The sequence below is a fragment of the Epinephelus lanceolatus genome, chromosome 6 (assembly GCF_041903045.1).
Source record: "Epinephelus lanceolatus isolate andai-2023 chromosome 6, ASM4190304v1, whole genome shotgun sequence".
In the NCBI taxonomy this organism is placed as follows: domain Eukaryota; kingdom Metazoa; phylum Chordata; class Actinopteri; order Perciformes; family Serranidae; genus Epinephelus; species Epinephelus lanceolatus.
Window position 1 is genome coordinate 46,776,712 of NC_135739.1, and position 26,830 is coordinate 46,803,541.

Here is a 26,830-nt window from a genome sequence, read left to right on the forward strand (position 1 = left end):
CATGTTCAGCAGAGACCCCACTATCACGCACACATTCACACCGGAGACACTCACAGTCCCAGAACTGACAGCAGCGGCATGGTGAGGCTATATTATCATCACTGTTATTATCATTGTCACTGTTGTTATTATTATTAACACCGAATTCTACAATAACAGCAGCATTAGATGTAGCGGGAGTAGCAGCAACACCAGAACCTGAACCACATGCGTGTGGTGGTGATGGCGATGATGATGAGGATAAAATTCTGTCTCTTAAAAACAGCGCTGTTCTCTTCTCTATCCCCCGCATTCTTTTTAAAATGTATCTGGACCAGCGCATAACACTGCTGTGGCTAGCCAATACATCTGGTCCAGAGGGTGTGTTAAAACGTTCCCTAACTGTACCTGTCAAAGCACGCCGCCCCTCTGTAGTGCACTGGGACGAATCGACATTATCAGTAAAATGTGTGCTTTCGTCATCGGTGTCATAACGACCATCCCGACCTGAGTGCTCATTCGTTTTTAACAGTTTCCTTGGTGGTGCCATTATCTACGTCTACTTACTGTGTGTTCCTGTTTTTCTACACAATGCGTCTACTAGATTATTTATTGATGTTGTGGTTGTGTGCTGTAGTTCAGTTAAGGTACCGACGCTCTGTTTAATCAACTGTACCTGTGTATTAAGGGCTCTGTAGCGTCGCTTGTTAGTTTTACTGTTCCTAATCAGGTTTCGCCGCTCGCTTGCCAGGAGGAGGTATCGCGTCTCGGCAAATCTTTTCTGCCGCTGTTCGCGCTTGATTAACCTAGCCTGCTGCCTGCACCTGATTTTGAGCAAAACGTTCTCTCTTGCTAGAGCAGCCTCTGGTATGGGAGAATCAGAGGGTGAGACAGGGTCGGTAATAGGCTGAGGAGGAGTAGGTGGAGGCGGGGTGGACGGCGGGGACGTATGGTTTACGACACTCTCAACACCGGCATCAACAACCACCCCTACTGAAGGAGACAGGGGGAGAGGGACAGGAGGCTGAGGAGGGCTGGAGGGCGGGGGCGTATGGTTTATGACACTCTCAACACCGGCATCAACAACCACACCTACTGGAGGAGGCAGGGGGAGAGGGATAGGCTGAGGAGGGGTAGTTGGAGGCGGGGTGGAGGCTTGGCCTGGATATGCGTCAACAAATACCACGCTCTCATCAACAGCATCAACAACAACACCAACAGCTGATGGGGGAGGCCTGGGAAGAGGGATAGGGGATGGAGGGGGGAGGAGGACCCTGGGGGGCAGTGGCGGGGTGGAGGCCTGGCCTGGATATACGTCAACAAATACTATGCTCTCCTCTTCACCATTTTCAACAACAACGTCAGCAAAAACAGCGGGAGGGGAAGGAAATGAAGCGGGTATAGGTGATAATGTCAGTAAATTGGGTAAGTTACTGTGTCTGTAATCACCAGTACTGTCTAACAGGTCATCAAAATCTGGAATATAGTCATCACCTCTTAATAATGTAGGGATTGTGGGGAGATTCCCCACACACACCTCTCCCCGCTGCGGGAGCAGAAGCAGCACCAGTATCAGCAACGCCAGCCTTCACAGGTGTACTTGTAGAAAACAGATCTTTGCTTACTTCGTGCTGATGCTGTAGGCTGGTGTCCTGTGGTGGGAAGAGCGACTCCTGCTGACTCCACAAAGCCTCTACAGATATTCCCTCGTGAAATAGCCGCCGGTGCGGAGGAGGAGGAGGAGGAGATGGTCCGTGTTCCTCACTGATCGATGCCCTCTCACGCTGCTGGGCGCCCGCTGTTCCGCCGACTTCCTCTCGGCCGTTAGGAAACGAGTTCACAGACTCCCCGACCTGCTCGAATGTGTCGTTGAAGCACTCCTCAACACTCGCTGGAGCCGGTTCTACACCGCCTGATCCTTGTGCGCTCCACGCTCCACCCGCAGATAATCCCTGGGCAACCAGTAACGCAGCTACTGCAGCGTTTGTTTCTTGCGTGGCCGTCAGCTCAGGCGGTTGAGTACTGTTTATTAAAAAAAATAAAATAAAAAAATTACAACATTAACGTTATCATTATTATTAATATTATTATCATTATTAGGCTGCTATTATTATTATTATTATTATATATAACGACGTGTCTTACGTGAGAAATCCTTGTCCTGACGGTGTAACCCTCTGGAAATTTTCAGCTGGGTAGTCCTGGTGAATCGCCCAGGCACTGTTATGGAAAAACAAAAAAAAACGATATGTTAGCAGTATTCTGTATCCGACACATATTAGCATAATATTCATATAAAGTAGCATTAAAACATTATGTCTTACGTGTTAAACCCGCTAGAGAACTGATGGAGGGGTCTCAGTGGCCTGCGCTGTGCACTGTGGAGAAAGAGGAGGTAAAACAGATGTTTACAATGATGCCGCAAGCATTCCCCCATTAATGATAAATAAAATATATAAAGAAAACAGTCTTACGGTATAAAATCTCTAGCAGCAGAGGCTGGAGGGTCTGTTCTGCGCCTTTTCAACGAAAGTGAGCGTCTTTGTGCTGCAGCTGGAAAGTAATACCATTATTTAGCCTAGTAACACACTCTTTAAAATAATAATGATAAAATACATTCATTAGGTCAAGATTTAAAACGAAAATACATTCATTATGTTTAGAATTTAATATCAGTAATAATGAAAATAAGTAAACACACACACACACACGATCACACACGATCACACACACACACACACACACACAACGAAATGTTATTTTAACTTACGGCCAGTGCGGCGGGGTGCAGGGGCACGGTTTTCAACTCCGGAATCGTCAGCAACTGCACCTAATAAGAAAACACTTTTTTTTCTTTTTTTTTTGTAGTTGTAGTTTTTTAGAATGTTTTTTCTGAGAAAAATTAAGTATCTAGAGAGCAACGTTATCCAATATAGTTTAGGCACGCTTACCGTTAATTGAAGCCATTGTCCGCAGTAAAGCAGTAGAAAAGGGTCCGCTGTGTTTCACGCAACCTAGCCTTTTTTTAAAAAAAGTGTCCTCTGCTTGTTTCACAGGGATTTTTATACATTTGGGTAAAACATTAAGCAAACACGACACACATCACTAAACCCTGATTGGTTGTTGGTCTAGCCTTGCCGTATGATTGGCTACTGTACTTTCTTCACATGTTTTGCCCAGACATGTCTGAACATTTATTACACCAAACAGATGGTGAGGGAGGGGATTATTACGCAAGGAGGGGCTTTTGATTAGCCAATAGCTATGGTTTCGTTCGAAATCACACCCAGAAGGAGGCGCTATGTTTAACCAATGAGAGCAGGATTTCATATGACGTTTGTGGGGGAGGGGATTGGGGGAGGGGCGTGTGTGTGTGTGTGTGTGTGGGGGGGGGGGGGGGGCACGCACGTTTCGCGTGCACACACGCACGCGCGCTTCACGTGCACGCGCATTTCACGTGCACGCGCAAAGCTGGTCCCTATATACTACTTTAGCTATTCCCCTGCCTACTTCAATGATGATGGTACCTGTAATAAATGCAATGTATTTGCTGAAATGGAGGCGAGGCTCAGTGACTAGAAGAGCTGGTAGAAGTGCTCCATAGCTGCAAGTTACTCCAGTAGCCGTAGTAGCTCTAGTGCTAACTCCAGGAGCTAACGCTAACATTCCTCTCTTCTCCATGGCTCCGGTCTCACGGAGAAGAGTTGGAACGTTAGCATGGCAGCTGACTAGTGCTAACGCTAACATCCCCATGCTTCTCGGCTCTGGCTCACTGAGCCTGGCGGAGAGGGAACTGCCCATTGGTTCGACAGCCCATTGGTTCAACATCCCATTGTTCCGACCATATTAAACTCATTGTTCCGAAGTCTGTTCCGAAATCATCATGATGCCCTGTGGTTAAGGTCTGGTTAGGTTTAGGCACAAAAACCACTTGGTTAGGGTCAGGAAAAGATCATGGTGTGGGTTAAAATGAAAAAGAAAGTGACAAACTCATAAGCCGTGAGCCTGCTCCGCCTCAAGCCGGTCGCGGCGCACCATACGCCCGCCGCGAGCCGTTCAGCACCGCGGACAGTCGGACTAATGGGATGTTGAACCAATGGGCTGTCGAACCAATGACATGGACCCGGCGGAGAAGCGTAGGGACGTTAGCACTAGTCGGCTGCCATGTTAACGTTCCAACTCTTCTCCGTGAGACAGGCTCACAGCTCAGTTAGAGTTGGAGCGTTAACGTGGCAGCCGAGTAGTGCTAACACTAACAGGAAAGCAGGGAAATAGCTAAACACAGCAGAGACTGAGAGTGAGTGAAAGACATCACTAACTGCTAAACTACGCCAAACTAAGTTGGCTTTTTAGGTTTTATTTCCTCACCCCTGTGGCAAGTGAATCTGCCTGCAGTGAAAGCAGGGGCTAACCGGTGCTTCCTCCTCATGCTCCACTTCACTCAGCTGCTAACACAGCCAGTTAGCCTTCGCTAGCTTCCCAGCTAGCGGCTCTCCATTTGGATCCAACCGGAGCACCAAGCCCTGGTTTGTTATTCAGGTTAATGTGGGAAGAAGCAGCGGGTTTATCGGACAGCTGAGTGAAGCTGAGTGAAGCGGCGGGCAGCGGACCGTCTGGATGTGATAGTCCGTGGAGATGCTGCGGTGCTCGGTGGCACAGACAAGGTGAGTGGGGGGGGGGGGTGTTGGAGAGCAGAGGTAGAGGGAGGTGTGGCTCATGACACACGTTGTTTTGGTCTACAGGCAGTGCACAACAGCGAACCTAGTGGTGAAAGGATTTCGCTTTTTGCCCCTTTAAAGTTAAAAAAGAAGAAGTTAGAGTCATATTGGCCGAGCTGGTACATTGATTCATATGACAAGCTAAAACCTTTTGGTGTGTGTATTAATGGCTGTATTGACGGCTTCTCTCGGGAAATAATTTGGCTGAATGCCTACAACACAAGCAGTCACCCGAGAGTGATCAGAGACTATTTTGTAGAAGCTTTAGAAACATTAGAAACTTGCCACAAATGATCGGTTTCCACAATAAATAAGTATAACAGGGTGGACATGTTATGCTTTACCACATCAGTCAAGCATTCTAAAACAATGGAAAAAAGGTTGATTAAAGAGTGGTACTTACTTTGCTTCTTGTATCTGATTTTCCCTCCAAAAATGTAAGCTACTTCCTGTGTCATGTGACTAGATAAAGAATCAGGGGGCGTGTTCAGGGATCTTTGCATCAGAGGAACAGGGGGGACAGTCGACTCAGGGACACAACATATTTAAAAAAAATTTAAGCAGTAAAAATGTATTAATAAGAAAAAATAACATTTGGTGAGGAAAAGTATAACTAGGGCTATACAACAGTAATGAAAAATGTAGAATTTGTTTTTTTTCTGTTACTTATATTTGTTACTTAAGTTGAGCAAACGTGATTGGGGACATGGCAGTTTAGCCTACTTATTATCCTAAAATTAGGGTAATTATTTTAAATTTAATTAATCCTGCGTACATATTGTCGTCTTGTCGTTCTATGGTAGAAGGTGGTTCATCATGTAAGCCAAGCCTTTAGAAATAAGTATTAGCCCATTTTTACACAAAATATGCCATACTATGTCATGGGGACTAAATGACACCGAATAGTAGGAATGACCCAAATACAACATGCTTATTAGCACAAGTCATTTATTTGGCATTTTACATTGTATAAATTAGCCTAGCAACTAGCGATCTTTTCCTCTTCTCATATAAAACCAGGGACAACAGCAACATTTAACAAAGGTAACGGCACACAGTTTGGCTCCCTTACAACTCACAAAGTTCACTGACAAAACAACTGTCCTGTATGAAACACGTTTTTTAAACAAATACAACATGTTAACGTTATTAGCACAAGCCTACAGCATTTTACATTGTATAAATTAGCCTAGCAACTAGCAGAGATTTCCTCTTCTCATATGAAGCCAGGATAAATCCCTAAGTATAAGTCCCTGAAGGATAAATTACGTGCAAGACTTAAAATGCTATTTTAATGGAGGCCTCACTGCCTTATTGTTTCTTATCTGTGAACAAAAAGTAAATACAAGCAGCCGTTTCCACTGAGGGAAATACTATCAGTATACAGCGACAGACTGGAGGTCTGCATCACCACGATGCATAGTTACAATTGACTTATGGCTAAGCCACGCCCCCCTCCACTCACTCGGACAAACTATCAACATTCAGTGAGCGGCGCTATGGCAGGTGTCACAGTACACGGCATTTCACAGGAGGCGACTGATGATTTTTGGGGACATAACGATCAGATGTCATTGAGAAGTAACCAAAAGGGCCTAAACTACGCAACAAGTTAAATGAATGACCATTCAGCCAAAAAAAGTAATTCATGTGAACAAAGACACCTCTTCTGACACAATACTCTACATGGGATTCACATGCAGGAGCAGGGGTGTAGCCAGGGAACAAGACCTAAGGTGTACCAGACAGAGAGTAAGCCACACACATACACAGTCATAAAACATTACAAACATTTACACAGGTAACAGCAACCCCTTACCACAGCACGTGGCAATCTGTCACACCAAGGACCAAGGAGGAAAAGCAGCAGCAGCAAAGGGAAGGCCGACCCCTTGTCTGCCAGCTTATATCACTTTGTGAATGAGTAGTGGGAGGAGCTGACTGCTGTCAAACCCTACGGTGGCCCGGGAGGGACACTCACTACACGTCACATTCGCATTGGAGGGATATATTCATCATTTTATTGTTGAGAAGGTCGATGAAAAGCTTAAATTACAAGCCAAAATTTACAGATCACAGTGTACGCTTGTGAACCGCATCTGGTTGCCGTCACCATCAAAGACAACAAGTTAAAGTGCCACTGAAGTTAAGGTTTTTGGCTCAGAATATGAGAAAAGGATAACGGCCTTTTTACCATCTTTACCAAGAGTGTCTCTCCGTTAGTTTGGTGCTACAGTATTTACACTGAATCATTCAGCATAACGTTTGCCAACCTTTGTTATCTCTGCCATTACAGATAAGTTAATGAAGCTAAGCTCCAGAAGTTAACGTTAGCTTAACTAGAGCCCTTTGGACAACAGCTAACAATGATGTACGATCACCAAAGTACAAAACTAGAACAAAATAGGCTAATGAACTCCCAGCAAACAAGGTGACATGATGAACAACGCAGCTAGGAGCTAACGTTAGGCTAACTTTAGCTAACGTTAGCTAGAGATGTTAAAGATAACTTTATATTTCTTTCCAGCAAAGTGACAATATGTTGCCTCAAACACAATGTTGACTTACCTTAGAACAGATGTAGACATCATTGTTAATCTTATTCACGTTGAGTTGATGTTGTGGTCTAACGTTACCACACAACTTTATCCAAAGGAGACACTTTTCTCGCTTGAGATGTGGTTTAAAGTGTAAAAAATACACGTGGTCGCCCAGCCTCTCAGGATACCTTGTGTCAGAGTTGCATGTACCCCATGCACACCGTTTGACCATTTTTAAACTTCAAATTTCAGAAAAAGCTCATAAAACCGAACAAAACTGACTTTCTGTAATGCATTTAAATGAACGTCCAGGCAGAGAATGTCCCAGTGTATGGGAATGGCTATACGCACTGTGATTGGCTCATCGCATTTGAGGGCGGGACTTAGCCATAGGTCAATTCTGGGGAGGTGCACAGCGTAGGCTACGGCGTAGGCTCGAATCGATGTGGAGCTTACGCCGTAACCTATGCGTCAATTCAACGCAGAACTATAAATTATGTGTAAGAGACTGAACAAAGCTACCCAGATGAGGAGTTTCCTTCAGTACAGATATTGGCACATTATACTCGTACTCATATAAAGTACATTATCCGTACAAGATACTCATTTCATCCGAGTACTCTGCTCAACCCTAGTGTAACTGTCTTTAATTTTGTCAAAACAAAAGTCCTTTGCTACTTGCTGGGGACTTGTCCCCTGTGTAACCCCCGAAATCTACACTTATGGCTCTGTTGAACTTTTAGAGTCAGCTTGATGTTTTAATTTTAACAGCCCACTGCCTAACTGTTTTGAGAACACTCTCACTGCTTCACTGCTTCATATCAGAGCTAAAAGAATGATAATATTGGAAGTACATTTTTCATGTCACCAGCAATTCCACTCCAAATGAATGCTAATGCAGAGCAGCATTGTGTGTGTGTGTGTGTGTGTGTGTGTGTGTGTTATGTAAATATAATTTAGCTTTCCTTTTTATGTAACGATTTTGGAAAAAACACCAAACTCCATAACACTTTTATTAAATCCAAATCTTCACTTAGGAAGTCAGGGGTCATGCCAAAAACCAAAGTCCATAAATCCAAGCAGAGTCAAAAAACAGGGACTCAAACATGAAGAAAAGGCTGGAAATTGTGAACACACTAAGGAGACAATGACAATCAATTGAATGGGGGAAACACTGAGCTTTAAATACACAAGAGCTGATTACTAACAACATACAGGTGAGTGGAACAAGACACAGGTGAAACACATTAAAAAGAAACACGCAACACTATGTGAACAATTTATAAAAAAAAATAAAACATGAACTGGATACAAATACATGAACATAAACTTGACAGAATATCACATTTTATTTCTTCCTATAGTGCTATATGGGCCAGCTACAGCTAAGGACAGGCCACCAAAAACGGGGACTATCCCTGGAAAACCAGGAGGTCTTGTCACCTACTTATAAATCAGCTTTATGATACTATGTTAATGTTTGGAGCTTGTTGCTTTGCTTCCAAGTGACCCAAAAAAGAAAAAAGTCTTTAAGTCTAAACTGTTGTGACTGTCTCTCCAAATAGCTGAACCTGATGGGAGGACAAAGGAGATATGGAGATTCTGATTTAAACATCTTGGCCACAGCTTTTAGCCAACTTGCTGTTGCTTTTAATGTTTATTGAATGCAGATGTGCATTTGGATTTGGAAGCAAAGGTGATTTCCTCTAGTCAGTTATAGTTGCACCTGCAGTGCATTACCCATAAGTAAGTGTTTCAGTTGATGGATATCAACTAGCAGCCCTCTAATGTCACCTGTGTTCTATCCAGCAGTATATAATCATACATACATTTACATAAACACATTGATGCAGTGCAGCTCCATTCATCTGCATTGGTTGTCCTTTTGGACTCCCTCAGTACTATTACCAAGGTCATGGCTTAGCTGAAAGTTGCAAGACGTGTGTTTGTTATTTCTGCTTTACAGGCGTTTTGTTTTGTTTTTTTTAAAGACACTGCTTAATAAACAACACTGGAGGTATCAGTGTATTACGCTATTTCAATGTTAATACTAGTCTGTTCCAGTGACAGTGTTGTCTGACCTCCACCACGTTGGCTTTTACAAGAGAGCGTGTTTTCCATTTGTGCAAGAGGTCTCAAACTGTAAAGGAATGACAGATATGTGTTTGAGACAGCATGTCCACATACCATCCATGTGTGTGTATGTGAGAGAGAGAGTGGGTGTTTCCATTAGTTTACAAAGATAACCCTCTTAAGACAAATATAACACTAAAAGACACTCATGTAAATCTGTAGGTATGCAGTCAGTCAACACACTCATCACACATACATCCAACAACATGTGCTCTCAGAAAAGATGTGTACTCACACACACACACACACACACACACACACACCACAAAATGTCAGTCCCATGCATAGTTTAGGTTACATGTTTTTCCCCATTAACAGGATGACATGCAGACAGACTGACATGCTGTCAGATTGTATGTATTTCTCTACTGACAAAAGCTGTTCTGGATTACATATATCAAAGGACAAATGTACAGAACTAAGAATCTAAGAATCAGCTTCCAACAGTTTTCTTTAATAATGCCACAGACATTATAATTATGTAATAATGTCATTCTATCCAAGCATCAGTCTGGCTTGTTAGATCAGGGGTGTCTTTTTTGAACAGGGGCCAGATTAGTTAATGTGAAAATACCTGAGGGCCAGCTACATCTTACAATACATGGGCTTTCAAAAAAAAGCATTTCATCTTTCAGTGGAAAAGCATTCAACTTTCCACAGCTCCTGAAAGCAGCAGCCCTCACCCTCGCTGTCGACATAACGCATCTTTTCTGTGGCCATGTCTGCTACCTAGCAGGAAATGTCGGCTGTTAGGTGCATAATGAAAACAGACTGCCTGTTGGTGTGGAGAGTTATTTCCACTCAAGCAGGTGCAGAACATACATGCTGGTTGACTGGTGGCTGTAGTCTTTGTAGTGTGTTCATGTGCAACTTTTTGGCCGAGACATGGCGACATCAGGCGACACAGCAGGGGACCTTTGTCCATACTACTTTTCTAAAGTCAGTTTGGTGACATCATAACGGTTATTTTTCCAGAGACTGGAAAAATAGCTCCTGGAGTACACAAAATTACAGGAAAATCAAATGTCCCTGTATTGGCTAAATTACTGTGATGTCATGCCAACAACAACAATCCTGAGGGACACCTGGCAATTGATTTAAAGTGCGGTGATTAGTAAAATTAAGAAAATTTGATTATTTCTGATGTTTTTGTTGTGCTTATCGTGGTTCAGGAGGTAGAGCAGTCATCTACTCAAAACGTCAGTAGTTTGATCACCAACTTTTGCAGTCTACGGCCTCTAGTTTCGCAGACCAGGCGAGGCGGAGGCGCAGCGCACCTGCACTTCGCCAACTGGGTGTGGCCAGGCGGATTTTGCAAGTTTGGCACACCATGTGCGCTGGCGCAGCTGCTTCTCTTTCCCACCTCCGTCCCTCCTACCTGCGTAAGTCGCAAGGAGAAAAGGCGTGGAGTGGGTTTTACACAGCTGATTCACATCACACCAATCAAATGAGCCCCTCTCCTCGCCCTTAAATGCGCCGCGCAAAGGCGTAATGAGTTTACTCAATTCGCCATGGCAGAAGAGAGCAGCAGCGTCAGACGGCCAAACTTCTCCCAGGAGGAAACTGATGTTTTGGTCCGGGAGGTCCAAGCTCGCAGTGTCCGAATATATGGAACTGCGAGCAGACCTCCACGGGTTTCCATTACGCGTGCCAAACGTGCCAAACGTGCCAAACAGTGCCAATCCCCTTTGATCTGACATCAGATGTGACGGGACAGTTGATATAGAGATACATTTATGTGCTGATTGCAGATAGTTACATTGAATAGTGGTTTTGTGGCTATTTATTGCATCGTTAATGTGCCTGACATTCTGGAAACCTGCCTGTGAGGTTTTGGTGACGTGTGCGCACTGTCCGCCGGTCAGCCAAACTTCAGCTTACACCAGCTGCGCTCCACCTGCGCTGACAGTAGACCTGGTTTCAGCTGGCGAGCTTTTAGCGCACCTTCGGCGAAGCCTTTTGGCACAAAAATTGTCACTGCACCAAGCTGGATCTGTCGACACCTCCCCCTGCTGTGCCGCCACACCCAACTCAGCGCACCTCGGTCTGCTGGGTGTTTTGAAAACACCCCCATTTTCACAGGCAACTTAGCCTGTCCCCCCCGCCCCCCCCCTCCCGCCGCAGGAAATAATGGATTAATCCTGGAAAGCTATTGATGTAGCACTTTTCTCCTTGTGTAAGTAACACAGCGATTATTTGACCAATGAGAATTTGGTTGGACGAGAGCATATCGACCAAATAATTGACCAGTCGACCAGGAGACAACAGCCCCCCTTGTGGTGTGGCACACTAATACCCACAAAATATAAGAAACCAAAATATAAGAAACCAAAACAACAAAACACCCATATTGGCTCCAACAACACATTTAAGTACTGTATGTCAACTACCACTGGATCTGAGCCATAGTATTTCTAGAGTAGTGCAGTTTTTGAATAACTGTCTCGTACATTTTGCAGGTGGGTCAGCCCCTCTGACAACAACGAACTACAGTTCCCACATTCCTCAGATAGGATGTTTCTGTGGGCAGGAAGTAAAGCAGCAGATGGAAGAAATGACCGCAGGTATTGAATACTGTCTTACCCAGTTTGTTTCAGTGTTTATGCATAATTATGTCAGGACTAGAAAGAGCAGCATTTTCTGAAGAAAGTTAAAATGTGCTGAAAAAACAGGTATTACATTCACAGACATAGTTAAAGGCGCTGTATGCTACATTCAGTGTTAGTATTGCAACAAACATCTGTAGAGAATGAAGTCACGGTCCCTCTGTGTGTGTTGTAACCTGAGCTTCTTGTTCTTTGTTGTGGTAGCCGGTCCAGTGGCGCATGCATGTCAGTGCACGTGACTGCTGGGACTCTGAGGTTTAGGGAGTTTTGCGATTACATCTCTTCTTGGGAAGAATCCCTCATCTTTCTCCTTGAAAGTAAAGTTTGGTTTACCATATCCAGCTTTGCCTCTTCTCAGAAACTTACGGCTCAACTTACCCGTTCAAATTGCTGAACTTACCCCATAGCTACCATATTGACTTTATTAGCCCCCACAGCTAAAATGGTGCACTTTCATGCTAGCTGTACTACCTCATTTTGTAGTTAATAGATACCACAATTGATGTATAAAACAAATTAAAAATTATATATTTTGGTCTAAACACAATCCCCATGAAACTTATGACAGACTAAATTCACTTTCATGAGTGAAAAATGCTTTTTTGGACATAAATCTCTAACCACTTTACTCATGTGGTTCTTACCTTCACAGACTCCATAAAATGATGCCTTCCTCCTAAATATTTGGTCACATGCTTAATTTTATTTACCGTTTAATAGCAACAAGGGGTGGCTCAACTTACCCTTTGGCTCAACTTATCCCAGTCTCCCCTACAGCTCCTTTAAAGCAGTGGTTCCCAACTGGTGGGTTGCGGTCCAAAAGTAGGTTGTGGGTCCACCCTGATTCGATCACAAGTGACTCGCATATGTGTCAAGTTTGTAAAAAAATAAACAAAAAAAACATACTTTATTTTGAAGTATATATTGAATTTCCAGCATAGAGCTTTTGTTTGAAGTGCTGTTTTCTGCTGTAGAATGAGTGTCTGACGGACAGCTACTTGACAGAGACACCAAACTAGTTCGACGACATGGTAAAACGCTGTAGGACGCTGAATAGATAAATATGTTTGGACCTCAAACTTATGACTAAGGTGAAATCTGGACTCCGTGGCTGGGACAGTTGGGAACCACTGCTTTCAAGGACACCACAGAGTGTTTTGGGAGTTTTGAGTGTTTGTCCTGTTTGTCACCTTACTCATAGTGTGAAGAAGGCTGGTTTCACACAAAATGGTTCAATCATTTCAGGCTGTCCAGGTGCATTTGTAATATTAACCTTTTTTATAGATCCATCTACCAGAAGATTCGTGAATATGAGGTCCTGGACAAGAGGAAAACAGTGACAGCTCTGAGGGCAGGAGAGGACAGAGCCATACTGCTAGGCCTCAGCATGGTCTTCTTCTCTGTCATGATGTACTTTGTCCTGGGAATCACCATACTGCGCTCTTACTCTGACCGGTAATATGTCACCAAATCACTTACAGACTGATTCAGACATGCATGTTCTTTTATGTGAATTCATTGAGACTGTTGGTTAAAGATGTTGATCTGCATATTCACACTCAGTGACACACTAACCACTGAAACCACTTAAAGTGTGATGACATTTTATTTTTGACAATTATTGCTCTTTCTCTACAGTGTATGGACAGACGAGACTAGCTGCACTATTGTGAACTCCACCATCGTGTGGGATGTTAACTGTTCATACAGCTGTGGAGCAGAGTGTTGGAAGAGCTCCCGTTACCCCTGTCTCCAGGTCTACGTGAGCCTCAACTCCTCAGGAAAAGTGGTACGACTGTTGCACAATGAGGAGACGCAGAACAGCAATCCTGAGGTACACCACAACTGATAGTGCTGTTGTTGTTTCCTCTTCCCTCCCCCCTTACTAATATCTTTTATTATGTTTATGTTGTGATCCGAGGGATGGTCTATTTTAACTGGTGCAACTTTTCTAGTCTTTATGGCACTGGTTTAGCTGATCAGGAAATGCACAGACCAGTTGCATGTGAGTTAAGCCATCCCACATGATGCCATCCAGCCAATCACATCTCTGAATTCCAGGCGATAAACATTGCGACTCTGAACACAGTCAGATGAGAGAGGTGAGAGGCAAGTGTTAAGTGGAAAGACGTTAGAAATATAGAAGGATAGAAATATAGAAAAAGAAAGCGATAAAGGGAGAGTAGACAGAGAGGCGAGTGAGCGGGAGACAGGGAGAGAAGACGGAAAGGAAGAGGTGAGTGAGCGAGGGACAGAGAAAAACACAGAGGAGGAGACGAGTGAGTGTGAGACAGGGAGAGAAGACGCAGAGGAAGAGACAGCAGAGAAAATAAGTACACATGGCGTTCTCTAAGAAGAGAAAAGTGGACAGTGAAAACAGCTTTCAGCCCGGAATGGACAGACTTGTTCATGTTCATTCTTCCCACAGGGAGCACAAAACCAGTGTGTCTCATATGTTCAGAGACTGTGGCTCTCATTAAAAGTGGCAATGTGAAATGCTACTATGAGACAAAGCACAAAGTTTTTGACCAAACATACCCTCTCAAGTCTGAACTGAGGTCACAGAAAATAAGCAGTCTCAGAGCCCAACATGATCAATCCGCCAGGATCCTGGCCCATTCATTCACTGCCCAACAATGTGTTCATGAATGTTCCCTCAGAGTTGCTTGGATTTTGGGTCACAACAAAAAAAAAATTTACTGATGAAGGGATTGTCAAGGAGTGCAGTTGCCGAAACCTTACTTGAGGGAAAACAAAAAGAAGAGCTTTGTGACAAAATAAAGCAAATACCCATGTCATCATCAACCACAAAGAAAAGTAAAATATTGACCTAGGATGTGCTAGCCCAGCTGGATGAAGCCATTCATTAGGCACCATGTGTCGGCTTTGCTGTAGATGAGTCCACTGATGTGCCTGACAGTGCTCAGCTGTTTGTTTATGTACGGCTCTTCAACAAAGACAAGAAAGTGTTCTGTGAAGACCTGTTAGGTATTACTCTGCTTCAGACCAGTACCAGAGGAGAGGACATCTACCTGGCCGTTAAGGGGATGTTAATAAATTGAGAAATAGAGCCAAAACAAGTGGTTTCAATAACCACAGATGGAGCCCCTGCCATGATAGGGAGGGAGAAAGGAGCTGTGGCAATAATGAAAGAGGACAATCCTTAGATCATCTCTTACCATTGCACAATTCATTAGTCGGTCCTGTGCTACACTCTATCAGATGAATATGCTGAGGTGATGAACACAATGATGAAAATGATACATTTTCTCAGGGCATCCTCTTCCTATCAGCACCACATGCTCAGAGAATTCCTCAGAGAAGTTGATGCAAATGCTGATGATCTTTTGCTGCACAGTAATGTGAGATGGCTCAGAAGGGAAATAGCAGCTTTCTTGGCAGAGCTCTGAAGTCAGAAGGCAAACAGCTTTCTCTTGTTTTAAAAGACGAGAACAAGATGGATAATGTGGCCTTTTTGGTTGATATCACTTCACACCTGAATGAACTGAATTTAAAGTTACTGGGTAAGAACAATTCAATTTGTGAACTGATGACAGCTGTCCACTCCTTTCAGAGGAAAATTGAGGTGTTCAGGGAAGACCTGTAGTGAGAGTGTGCACACTTCCCAGCAGTGCAGGTACAGGTTCAGGGACAGAGAGATGTGTCTTCTTTTATTGACTTTATTGATAAGCTGATTGTGAACGTCAGCAAACGTTTTGACAGCTTCAGTTTTGGACAGCAGCTCACCATGTTCATCCAGAACCCATTTCTCATGACAGATGTCATGGGGTTCTCAAAGGAAGTCACACAGCACTTCAAGTGGGCAAATGCTGGGCCTCTCCAGATGCAACTGGTTGATCTCCAAGCAGATGTGGCCCTGAAAGAGCAGTTTGGAAGAACTGACCTTGCCACTTCCTGGCTCCATATGGTCTCTGAGACAGCTTTCCCAGGTCTGAGGAAAGTAGCCCTGTACATCTTGACCATGTTTGGCTCCACATACGGCTGCGAGGCAGCTTTCTCCACCATGAATATGATAAAAACTAAAAATCATTCCAGGCTTACCGATGAGCATCTGCACGTGCATGAGAATGGCCCTGACACCATTCCAGCCCAGATTTAAAATCCTGGCAGAGCAAGATCGAGCCCAGCTCTCTCACTAAACAACCAAAAGTGGAGAGAGTGGGAAAAACAGGAAAGAAAGAGGAAGTCTAAAACTGTTCAATTGTTATTAATTAATTGTAAAAATGGTTGAGACTGTTAAGTAAAGATGTCAAACAGTTAAAGAAAATGGACAATTTAAGCTGTTGCTACATTTTATTTTATTTTTTTCTAAAATTAAGCACTTTATTTTAAGATACACATTTTTTCAAAAACTATTTAATTTATTTTCTCCATTTAATTTTTAAGTTCATATCTGTAGTTCAATGCTGAGTGACAATAAATATTGTTGAAATGTTTTTGAATCGTACTTTCTTTATTTGATTTGACAGTCAGATGTTAATTACATGCAGATGTTGATACAACTGCTAAGCTACTTCAGTATATATCACACTAAATAAATCGCAAGTTAGACATTATGATGTTCTGGACTTCTGCTTTAGGAAATTTTCTCTGACTGGACCTTTTTGAATTTTAGTTGAATACCCTTGGTTTAATACATTGTTTGGCCCCTTTAAACTGTTATTTTTGACAATTATGTTACAACTTGTTTGTAGTGTAATGTAATTTAGTACATCACTAGTTTCTAACTAGTAAGTGGTTGCTACAAACTTAGGAAGGACTAGCTGCTGCCACCCAGTCCTGGACTGTGAATGACCAAAACAATCTTTACACCTGATTACATGACCAGACAGCTTTAACAGAGAAGACAATTTCTTAATTTTTCTTTTTTTTCTTTCTTTCAGTGCTTCTACACCCCAAAGTGCCACAAGGACTATACAGCCATACATGTCATAGTTCAGAACATTTCTGAGCGTCTCAGGCCTCAGCACACAGTTCAATGTTTTGTGGACCCTACAGACAGAATGGACAATGCCATCCTGACACAGATCTATGGTTCGGTCGCCGTCTTTCACTCCCTATTCTGGCCAACCTGCACCTTGATTGGAGGAACCATCATCATTGCCATGGTGAAGCTGACCCAGTATCTGTCCATCATGTGCGAGCGACTAAACCGCATCAAGAGGTGAAGGGCACTGCTATAAGTTCAAAAGGAAGTTTCCATTATATGGACATGAGAACAACCAAAGCAGCATCATGGGGCCGAGACTGAAGGACAGAGAGAAGGGAAAGCTGAGATGAGGTGTGTCTGTGACAGCTGGAATGTTGGAAATCAAAGACATGCATCAGGGACAATTTAAAAGCAGCTACACTGATGCTGGTTCGCATCTTGACACAAGTTAGACCTGCTTGTGGTTGAAGCTCAGTGAATCAAAACGATTTGTACTAATGTGACATTCTGCGTCCTGTAGCTTTACAAAGCTATTTGTTAAAGGAATAGTTCAACATTAAATACGCTTAGCAGCTTCCTTGCAAAGAGTTTGATGATCAATACTACTCTCACATTACAGTGGTTTCAGTCTACTCTTCTAACTTTTGGAAATAAAAAGCAAATAAGGTGTATTTTCTAAAACGTTATGCTATTTCTTTCTACTATTCTCAGTCAGATCTTTGAAGTTTGGTACCAAAATGTGCATTTCAGCTTTCCTGGGTCCTCTTAACAAGGGTTGCTAATACTTCACTGTATGTGTCTTCGGTTTGGGTCCTATGTGGAGAGGATTTACCAACCATGTGGTTAAGGGTGTGTATACTGAGGGAATAATGCATTAAATAAAAAAAGAAACATTTTCTGTTTCAGTCCACTTCAAGCCCACTTAACACATCCAATAATTTAATGTCATCCTCTGATGCTGGAGCTGAGGACCAGTGGATATTTGGTGGCCGCCTTTCAGATTCAGATTCTGCATATGGTATATCATGCAGAGCAAACAAGAAATTGTCTCTGGTAAGGAAACCCAGTAAAGCCCATTTTCTACAACTGTGCTTCATCAGGTCGGACAGAACTTACTCACAGCTTCACACGTTATACTGTGCTGAGTCTTTTTCTTTCTTTTTTTTAATTCAAACGTGTCTTATTACATGAATGATTGTACTATCAATAAACACAATGTGCCTGTTACCTCTCAATAATAATGTCTGAGCCTTCAGTAGTTACTACTGAATTTATGTTGACGATGTCACAGTTTGGATTATGTATGTTTCATAATGACTGACAGTTTGACAAGTCCTAAGACTGGCTGGATGGTCTGTGCTGTGACAGACAACTTTTCATTTAGTTTGGAGGGAGATAGTAAGATAACTCCAGATTTGACATGATCATTGTCAGGGTCATTCCGAACAGAATGTCCAACTCTCATCCCATTTTGTCAAATATCACTGCTTTGTCTGTGGACTACATATGATGCACTAGGTATCCTCCTGCATCTGTTGTTGATGTTGACATCGCAGATGCTGTGTTGATTTTTATTTGGTATATGCAGTGTGTCTTTTCCAAATACACTTTCATTTTCACAGGAAATGTACAGTTTCTGCTCATTATATGCATTCAGTCTTTTGTAAAATAAACTTAGAATGTCAGTAAAACACCTAGTATTTTGTTTATTCCCTTGTGCAACAAAAGCATGAGGTTAGGTTTAGAAAAAAAAACAACTCATGGTTTGGCTTAACATTCACATAGGAAGCGAACAGTGGGCGCCCAGGTGAAAGTCCATGGTTTGTTGGACCCATCCACCACCCCCCCTCCTGCCCACTTTATAAGCATTGCCCAGCTCCTTATATTGCATTGTTACTGGCGGCATCACAAACTGTCGCCAACCAGTGCAAAAGGTGCCCTTGTGCGTCGATATCTTACTAGGACATCCACTGACATAGCCCCAGTGACGACCTCCAGTTGGTGACTGCTGTGTCAACAACTGCCGCTGTCTGGTTTCCATGTATTAAAACAGACTGTTCTCATGCACTGTTACATAAACCTACAGTGAGTGATGCACCAAAATTTGTATACAACCATGACTCCCTTGAAAATTTTACTAAACTCTAAAGGAAAAAATTTTACTGTTGAAATATTATAAAACATTATATCACTCAGCCCCGGACACACACACACACACACATTTTACAGGCACGACAACATCCACAATACAAAGACTATCATGTTTTTGGTTCAATTTCACACAGACTTAAATCATGACAGGCTCACAATAAAATGACCTGCCGATTCTCGTAACCATATTAATCAAGAATAAAATGTAACTGTCTATGTCACAGCGTGCAATTAGATATAACTGCGCAGCTTTGTTTTAACTATAATGATTGGCAACAATATGATGACAATACAGTGGAATCCTCTCATAATGATCATGTCCATCCGGAACAAAACAGATGGATTCTGTCCCAAGCTTTTTGATCACTATAAATGGATGACTACTATAGCCAAATTCAAGCATTTGTATAGGAAAGATTCTGTCCCAAGCTTTTGAGGGACTATAAACAGAGGATCACTTAAACAGTGACCACTTTAAGCAGGTTAATACAAGTCTTTGACAAAACTTACTGGGAAGAAAATGAAGAAACACCCTTATAGACTGGGCTTCATCCAAAAAGTATAACCCCTGGGGGGACTGATACAGTGAGGTCAATTGAATTGAATGGAAGCTGATTTCAAACAGCAGATGTGTGCATGGATTGTGCTTCTGATGATAAAAGCATGAGATTTAGCACACTGTCAGAGATGGTTAGCTAATCATTGTATTCCTGTTTTCAGTATGCTAAGAAATTGTAAGTTAAATTATTTTTTTATTGACATGGTCGACTTTTCGCCATTTGCATAGTTCAGGTTTTCCGTAACGTTGACGTTAAAGTTAGCTAGCTAGTGCTAGCTAGCAATAGCTACAGTATTTCTTATCGGCAAGATATTTGGCATCATTTCAGTTCACACCGTGCAGCAATCCCAGGCCCCAGCAGTCCCAGCACTGGATCCCAGTCAGGTCCCAGCAGTCCATCAGAGTCAGTGCAGGAGGAAGTTTTCACTGTGGAAAATACCCTGTTTCTCATCGAGCTGATGAGGCATGTAATAGATAAGATGGGATAAGTTAAGTTTATACAGTGGAACCAGCTTGTCGTGATAACGGTTAGTGATTCAACATTTATAGTGATCAAAAAGCTTAAGTCCAGACTGGAGCCTATCATGACTAAGCTCATACATCCAGACCAGACTGGCTTCGTCGCTGGCAGACAGTTATCTAGTAACCTCCGTCGCTTGTTTAATCTGATACATGCACCCAATGACAACATCAATCCTGAGATTTTAATTTCTCTGGATGCTCATAAAGCGTTCGATAGGATCGAATATTCCTACCTGTTTACAGCACTGAAAAGATTTGGTTTTGGTTCAAATTTCTGCTCCTGGATTAAAATTCTGTACACTATGCCTCAAGCGTCTATACGAACGAACAACATAATATCCGAATACTTCCCTCTCTTCCGTGGGACAAGGCAGGGGTGTCCCCTGTCCCCCCTGCTTTTTGATGTCGCCATTGAACCCCTTACAATCATGCTAAGAAATACAGCCAGCTTAGTTGGGATATGTAGGGAGGGCCGGTTACATAAGCTTTCGCTGTATGTGGACAATCTCCTCCTTTTTCTGTCAAATCCAAATTCCTCCATACCAGTCGCTCTTAAGATGATTTCAGACTTTGGGAGTGTCTCGGGATACAAAATCAATCTGACAAAGAGCCTACTTTTTCCCATAAATGAAAGAGCTCGACAAATGTCATTTCAGTCCTTTCCATTTTCAGTAAGCCTTGATAAATTCACATATCTAGGAGTGAACGTAACATATAAATACAAGGACTTATTTAACAGCAATTTTAAAACAGCATTTGACGGGTGAGCGGCGAAGAGGAGCGGCATAAATCGAGGCTCTTGCCAGTCGAAGGCAAATAAAACCCCTCAGCTGACTATAAAACGAATTCAAAGTCAAACTAAGCGAGGAATGAGAGGGGGAAACTGACGGAGTAGCCGAAGAATTCAAAAAACCCAGGAAAAAAGCTAGAAATCGTGATGGAAGCAAGCGTTGAAGGAGAGGAGACTGGGGGCGAGGCTGTGGCCGCGGCCTGAGAGGAAACACCGGCGCTATACAAATGCCTGGCGGACATCACCAAAGAGATACGTGAGCTCAAGAAGGCTCTCAACACAAGTTTCACACAGGAGTTTGCAAACTTCAAAGAAGACGTCAACAACAAACTTCAGGCAAACAGTGTCGAGCTACAGGAACAGAAGAAAAGTCTCAGTGAAGCCCAAACACGTATTGATGAACTCGAGACATTCAACATGGAGGCGAAAGAGGCGCTGCTGACAACACTCCGCGAGCAGAGAAAGCTGCAGGAAAAGTTAACTGACCTCAAGGGAAGGTCCAGGAGGAACAACGTGCGGATATTTGGGGTACCGGAGGGCGCAGAGGGTGAGTCTGCCCCCCACTTCGTCGAGGAGCTAATATGGAGAGAGCTAACTCTGCCCGAGGGGACCAACCTGCTGATTCAGAGGGCACACCGAGTGGGAGCGAGGAGACCCGGCCCCGGAGAAACGCCACGGTCCATAATCGTTAACTTCCTCCAGTTTGATACCAAAGAAATGATATTAAAGAAGGCCTGGCAGAAGCGGATTAAATTAAACAACACACCGCTCTTTTTTGACCACGACTACGCGGCTGAGGTGGTGCAGAAACGCAAAACCTACACGGAAATAAAAAAGACCCTGAAGGACCAAGGCATCAGATTCCAGACCCCCTTAACAAAGATCAAGATTCACTGGACAGACGGACCCCGGCTCTATAACAGCACACACGAAGCAGTAAAAGAGATGAGGATAAGGGGGATGGAGATCCAGGTGAGGGAGGCTGACGAGGGGCACACGCTGGAGGAGCGGATTCAGGCAACATCCCGGTGGCAGCGCATCGGAGATCCAGGGGCGCAAGGAGAACTACCCAAGCGTGTGAGAGGAAAGTTGCACGAGTTTCGGAGATCCGGAGACACAGACGGTATCTGAGTGAAACGGGGGGGTTTAGGTGTGATAAAATTTTACATATAGATATGGGATAAGTGGCCTCATACTGCAGGACAATATTTAGTTTTACTACGGGGGGGGGGGGGGGCATAAAGATGGCGACTATGTAAGACACTGTAATACCTGAGGTCATATTTTTAGTTTTTTCACTAATTCCTGGTAGTAATCGTAATGCACGAGGGGATTGTATTTTAGTTGATTCACTCACTTCTGGACTTAAAGCCACAGTTTTTCCCCTGCACATAGGTTTCTCCAAATAAATATTTAGACTGGTAAAGCAAGGATATTGGGAAATGTTGGACATTACTAGAAGGCAAGGGGGACCCCTTTTTGGGCCTCCACCCACCTCTAGTGAGGGGCTCCACCAATATTGGGGGACCTTCCCCTCCCCTGCCAACAAGGACTCTATACAGCTATGGAAGCCCGTTGTTACTGGAAGCACTGTTCTATTGTTATTGTTCATAATTTTGTTAATGTTCTCAGTGTCAGTGGAGATGAAGAGGGCAACCTAAAGAAAGGACAAGATGCATCATAACCAACTTAAAGTGGTGTCTTTGAATGTGAATGGGTTGAATAATCCAATGAAAAGAGGGAAGGTCATAACAAAATTAAAAAAGGAAAAGTCACAGATTAGTTATTTACAAGAAACACATTTGTCAGATCAGGAACATGAAAAATTTAAAAAGTTGGGATTTAAAAATGCGTTCTCTAGCTCATACAAAGGAGGTAGTAAGTAAGGTATTTGATTGAATGAATACAGTTGATAGATTTAGAATAGAGGAATGTAAAATTGGAGTAGCAGACTTATCGGACCACTCTGTCCTTCACCTGACACTAAAACTGAACAGTAGGAAAAGGAATACAGTATGGAGAATGAATGTTAGCATACTAAATAATCCAAGGTTTGTTGAGGAGATTAAAACAGAAATAAATTTATATAGGGAAGAGAATGATAACGGAGAAGTAGATTTTACCACTCTTTTGGATGCTATGAAGGCAGTTATGAGGGGAAAACTAATATCTAAAACAGCATATTTGAAGAAAGCTAGACAGGAATTATATCAGACCAAGATTAAAGAGCTTAAAAATTTAGAACAACGACATAAAAACATGAATGACCCAGGCATACTTCAGCAAATTAAAGAAGTAAAGGCAAAAATAAATGAGATTCTAGGTAATGAAGTGGAAAAGAAAATTAGATTCACGAAACAAACTTATTATGAATCGGGTCCTAAAGCAACGAAATTACTAGCTAGATGAATAAGGAAACAGCAACTCATGAATACAATCCATAAAATCAGAGACCCCCATGACCAATACTCTTGAATATGAACCAGAAAAAACTGACAAAATATTTGAAAATTACTATAAAAAATTATATTCACAGCCGGCCTCAGCGGATGAAGAGTCGATAAGAAATTTTTTGAATTCATTAGATTTACCAACAATAGGAGAGAAACAAAATGAGTATATAAACTCATATATTACATTAAGGGAACTAGAGGATGCTATCAATAGATTAAAATCAAATAAAACCCCGGGAAGCGATGGCTTTCCGGCCGAGCGGTACAAAATATTTAAAAAGGAACTGAGCCCAATATTACTAGCAGCATTCAATGAAACCTTAAAAACAGGAAAGATCCCCCCCTCTTGGAAGGAAGCCATAATTACGGTACTCCCTAAGGAAGGAAAGGACAAAGAATTCTGTGAGAATTATAGGCCAATATCAATATTAAATTGTGACTATAAAATATATACAACCATTCTAGCTAAGAGACTTGAGACCTTTATGCCAGAACTAATAAGTGAGTACCAATCAGGATTTACAAAAGGACGCCAAACGCAAGACAATATAAGGAGGACTCTGCACATAATTGATGAAGTACAAAAGAAGGGAGAAAGGGCACTGTTGCTTAGTTTGGATGCAGAAAAAGCCTTTGACAGCGTCAGCTGGAGGTTTTTATATTTATGTTTATAAAAATTTGGCTTTAACACAGATTCGGTAAATGTCATAAAAACACTCTATCAGGACCCAAAGGCTAAAATAAAAATAAATGGCAATCTTACGAACTGGTTCAATCCAGAAAGATCTACCAGACAGGGGTGCTGTCTATCACCGACTCTCTTTGCGATATGCAATACGAGAGGATGAAGGTATAGCAGGGATAGAGGTGAAGGGCACAGAACACAAAATTGGGCTCTTTGCGGACGACGTTTTGATTAGTCTAAAACAACCAGATAGATGTCTTCCCAACCTTATGAACAGACTAGATTCTTTTTATCATTTGTCAGGTTATAAACTCAATATGACCAAAACACAGGTTTTACCCATAAATTATATTCCACCCCAGGATATTCAACAAGCATTAAATAAATTTAAATGGAATGCAAAAACAATAAAATATTTAGGAGTGATCATAGCTAAAAATCTAACAAAACTGTATGAAACTAATTACAGGATCCTAAACCAAGAAATTCAAAAAGATATGAAAAGGTGGTCAGTGCTAACGCTGGATTTTAGCTCCAGAATAGAAATCATAAAGATGAACGTATTACCAAGAATCTTATATTTATTTCAATCATTACCAATAGAAATTCCAAATTCACAATTCAAAGAGTGGAACAAAAAAATCTCTCGCTTCATTTGGGGGGGTAAGAAGCCTAGGATAAAGTTTACAACTCTCCAGATCCCCAAAAATAAAGGTGGGTTAGCTTTACCAAACCTGTCAGAATATTATTATGCAGCACAAATTCGACCCTTGGTGAGCTGGTGTGATCCTATGTATATTGCAAGGTGGAAAGATACTGAATTGAAAACAGAGGGGTGTCATGTACAAAGTATTACAGCAAACAGGGGCATGTTCAAGAAGTGTGAGGAATTACTCGATCCAATCACTAGACTCACCCTGGAAATCTGGTTCACAGTGATCAGGAAATACAATTTGGAGAAGGAAATCAAAATTTTAACTTGGGTGGCCTATGACTCTAAATTTAAACCAGGGGTGACAGATAACAATTTTAAACAATGGATAAATAAGGGAATTACAGCACTGTGTACAATAATTGATGGGGGCAAAATTAAGAGCTTTCCAAATTTGAAGAGAGAATACGACTTGGAGGTTAACGATCAATTTAGGTACTTCCAAGTCAGGGACTTCTTTGAGAAGGAAATAAAACCAGATCTTCCCCAGGAGTTGAATAACGTGATTGTGACACTGTGTAAAGCATATAAAAACAGTACAGGTAGAGTGATTTCAGCATTGTACCGGGGACTAGAAAAGAACAGGGGAACCTCTACACTGTACATTAGAGACAGATGGACAAAAGAAAGTAAAATACAATTAACTGAAGAGGACTGGTTTAACATCTGTGATACTCAGCGAACCACCACCAGCTCCAGGATGTGGAAAGAATTTTGTTGGAAAAATATAACCAGGTTCTTCATCACTCCTAAGATAAAAAGCAAATTTCAACAGACTGTTCAGCAAACATGCTGGAGAGGGTGCGGGGAGCTGAATGTAGGACACACTCACATTTTCTGGGAATGTATTAGAATAAGAAAATATTGGAATGATGTATGGCTGGAATTGAAAACTATACTGGGGTATGAACTACAAATGTCATGTAAGGTTTTGCACCTGTGTAATTTGACAAGTGAAAATGTTCAATGTGAAGATAAATATCTGGTCAAAATTCTGTTAGCTGCGACCAAAAAGGCAGTTACTAGGAAGTGGTGCAGAGAGGACCCTCCCACTTTGAGGAACTGGTTGGACATAATGGAGGAGATATTTGATATGGAAAGACTCACACATATACTGAGACTCCAACAAGTTGAATTCAACACGAAATGGGACAAATGGACAACATATAAGTCTCACAACAGAGACACCACTGGAGACCCTGATTGAAACCTGAGAAGCATAGATATTGCATCAAGAAGCTGTGTTTTCTACTGACACTGTCTATGACTTTTTATTGTTTTATGTTCAAAATTAATAAAAATTGAGTATAAAAAAAAAAAACAGCATTTGACAAGGCTAAACAGGACATGTCACGATGGTCCACCCTCATCATGCCAAGGTTTTTATTTTTATTTCAGAAAGTGCCGGTTTTCATCCCCAAGTCATTTTTCAAAAATCTAAACAAATGCACATCAACCTTTATCTGGAACAAAAATCTACCCCGCATTAGGAAAGACTATCTGGAAAGGCAGAGGGAGGAGGGAGGATTGGCGTTGCCCAACTATATGTACTACTACTGGGCTGCAAACCTCCACAAACTGATATACTGGGTCTGCGATTTGCCAGAGGTAGAAGCACCAATCTGGGTGCATATGAAGCAACACTCATGCAACCCAGTATCATTGCATTCGCTGGTGTGTGCCCCAATACCCTTGAGTAAACACTACTTTACAAACAACCCAGTTATCCGCGGTTCTCTCAGGATATGGTCACAGTTCAGAATCCACTTTAACAGTAGAGAGGCCCTCTCCACAGCCCCCATTGTGTCGAACCCTATGTTCCCTCTGTCCCTTATAGGGTCTGCATTTCAGCTCTGGTCCAGAAATGGGCTCAAGTGTGTGAAGGACCTTTTTAAAAATGGCGTTTGTAGATCATTCCTGCAGTTAAGTACAGACTTCAGTATCCCTAAGTGCAATTTCTTCAGGTATCTACAGGTCCGTAGTTTCATAAAAACACACTTCCCTCCGTCTCTGAATTCACCACAAGGTGGC

At 42.3% G+C, this 26,830-nt stretch overlaps 1 protein-coding gene and 1 pseudogene across 1 annotated transcript in view; both read left to right on the forward strand.

The window, feature by feature from the left end:
* s100p (S100 calcium binding protein P) overlaps positions 1-18,560 on the forward strand; it is a 55,313-nt gene extending 36,753 nt beyond the window's left edge. The window contains exons 2-5 of the mRNA XM_078169160.1: positions 11,830-11,934; positions 13,261-13,431; positions 13,615-13,810; positions 16,881-18,560. Of these exons, the coding sequence (XP_078025286.1) occupies positions 11,885-11,934; positions 13,261-13,431; positions 13,615-13,810; positions 16,881-17,165 (702 nt within the window). The 5' untranslated portion in view covers positions 11,830-11,884 and the 3' untranslated portion in view covers positions 17,166-18,560. The remainder of the gene's footprint in view (positions 1-11,829; positions 11,935-13,260; positions 13,432-13,614; positions 13,811-16,880) is intronic.
* LOC144463720 (general transcription factor II-I repeat domain-containing protein 2A-like) lies at positions 14,316-16,096 on the forward strand (annotated as a pseudogene).
* Positions 18,561-26,830: the final 8,270 nt, after the last annotated feature.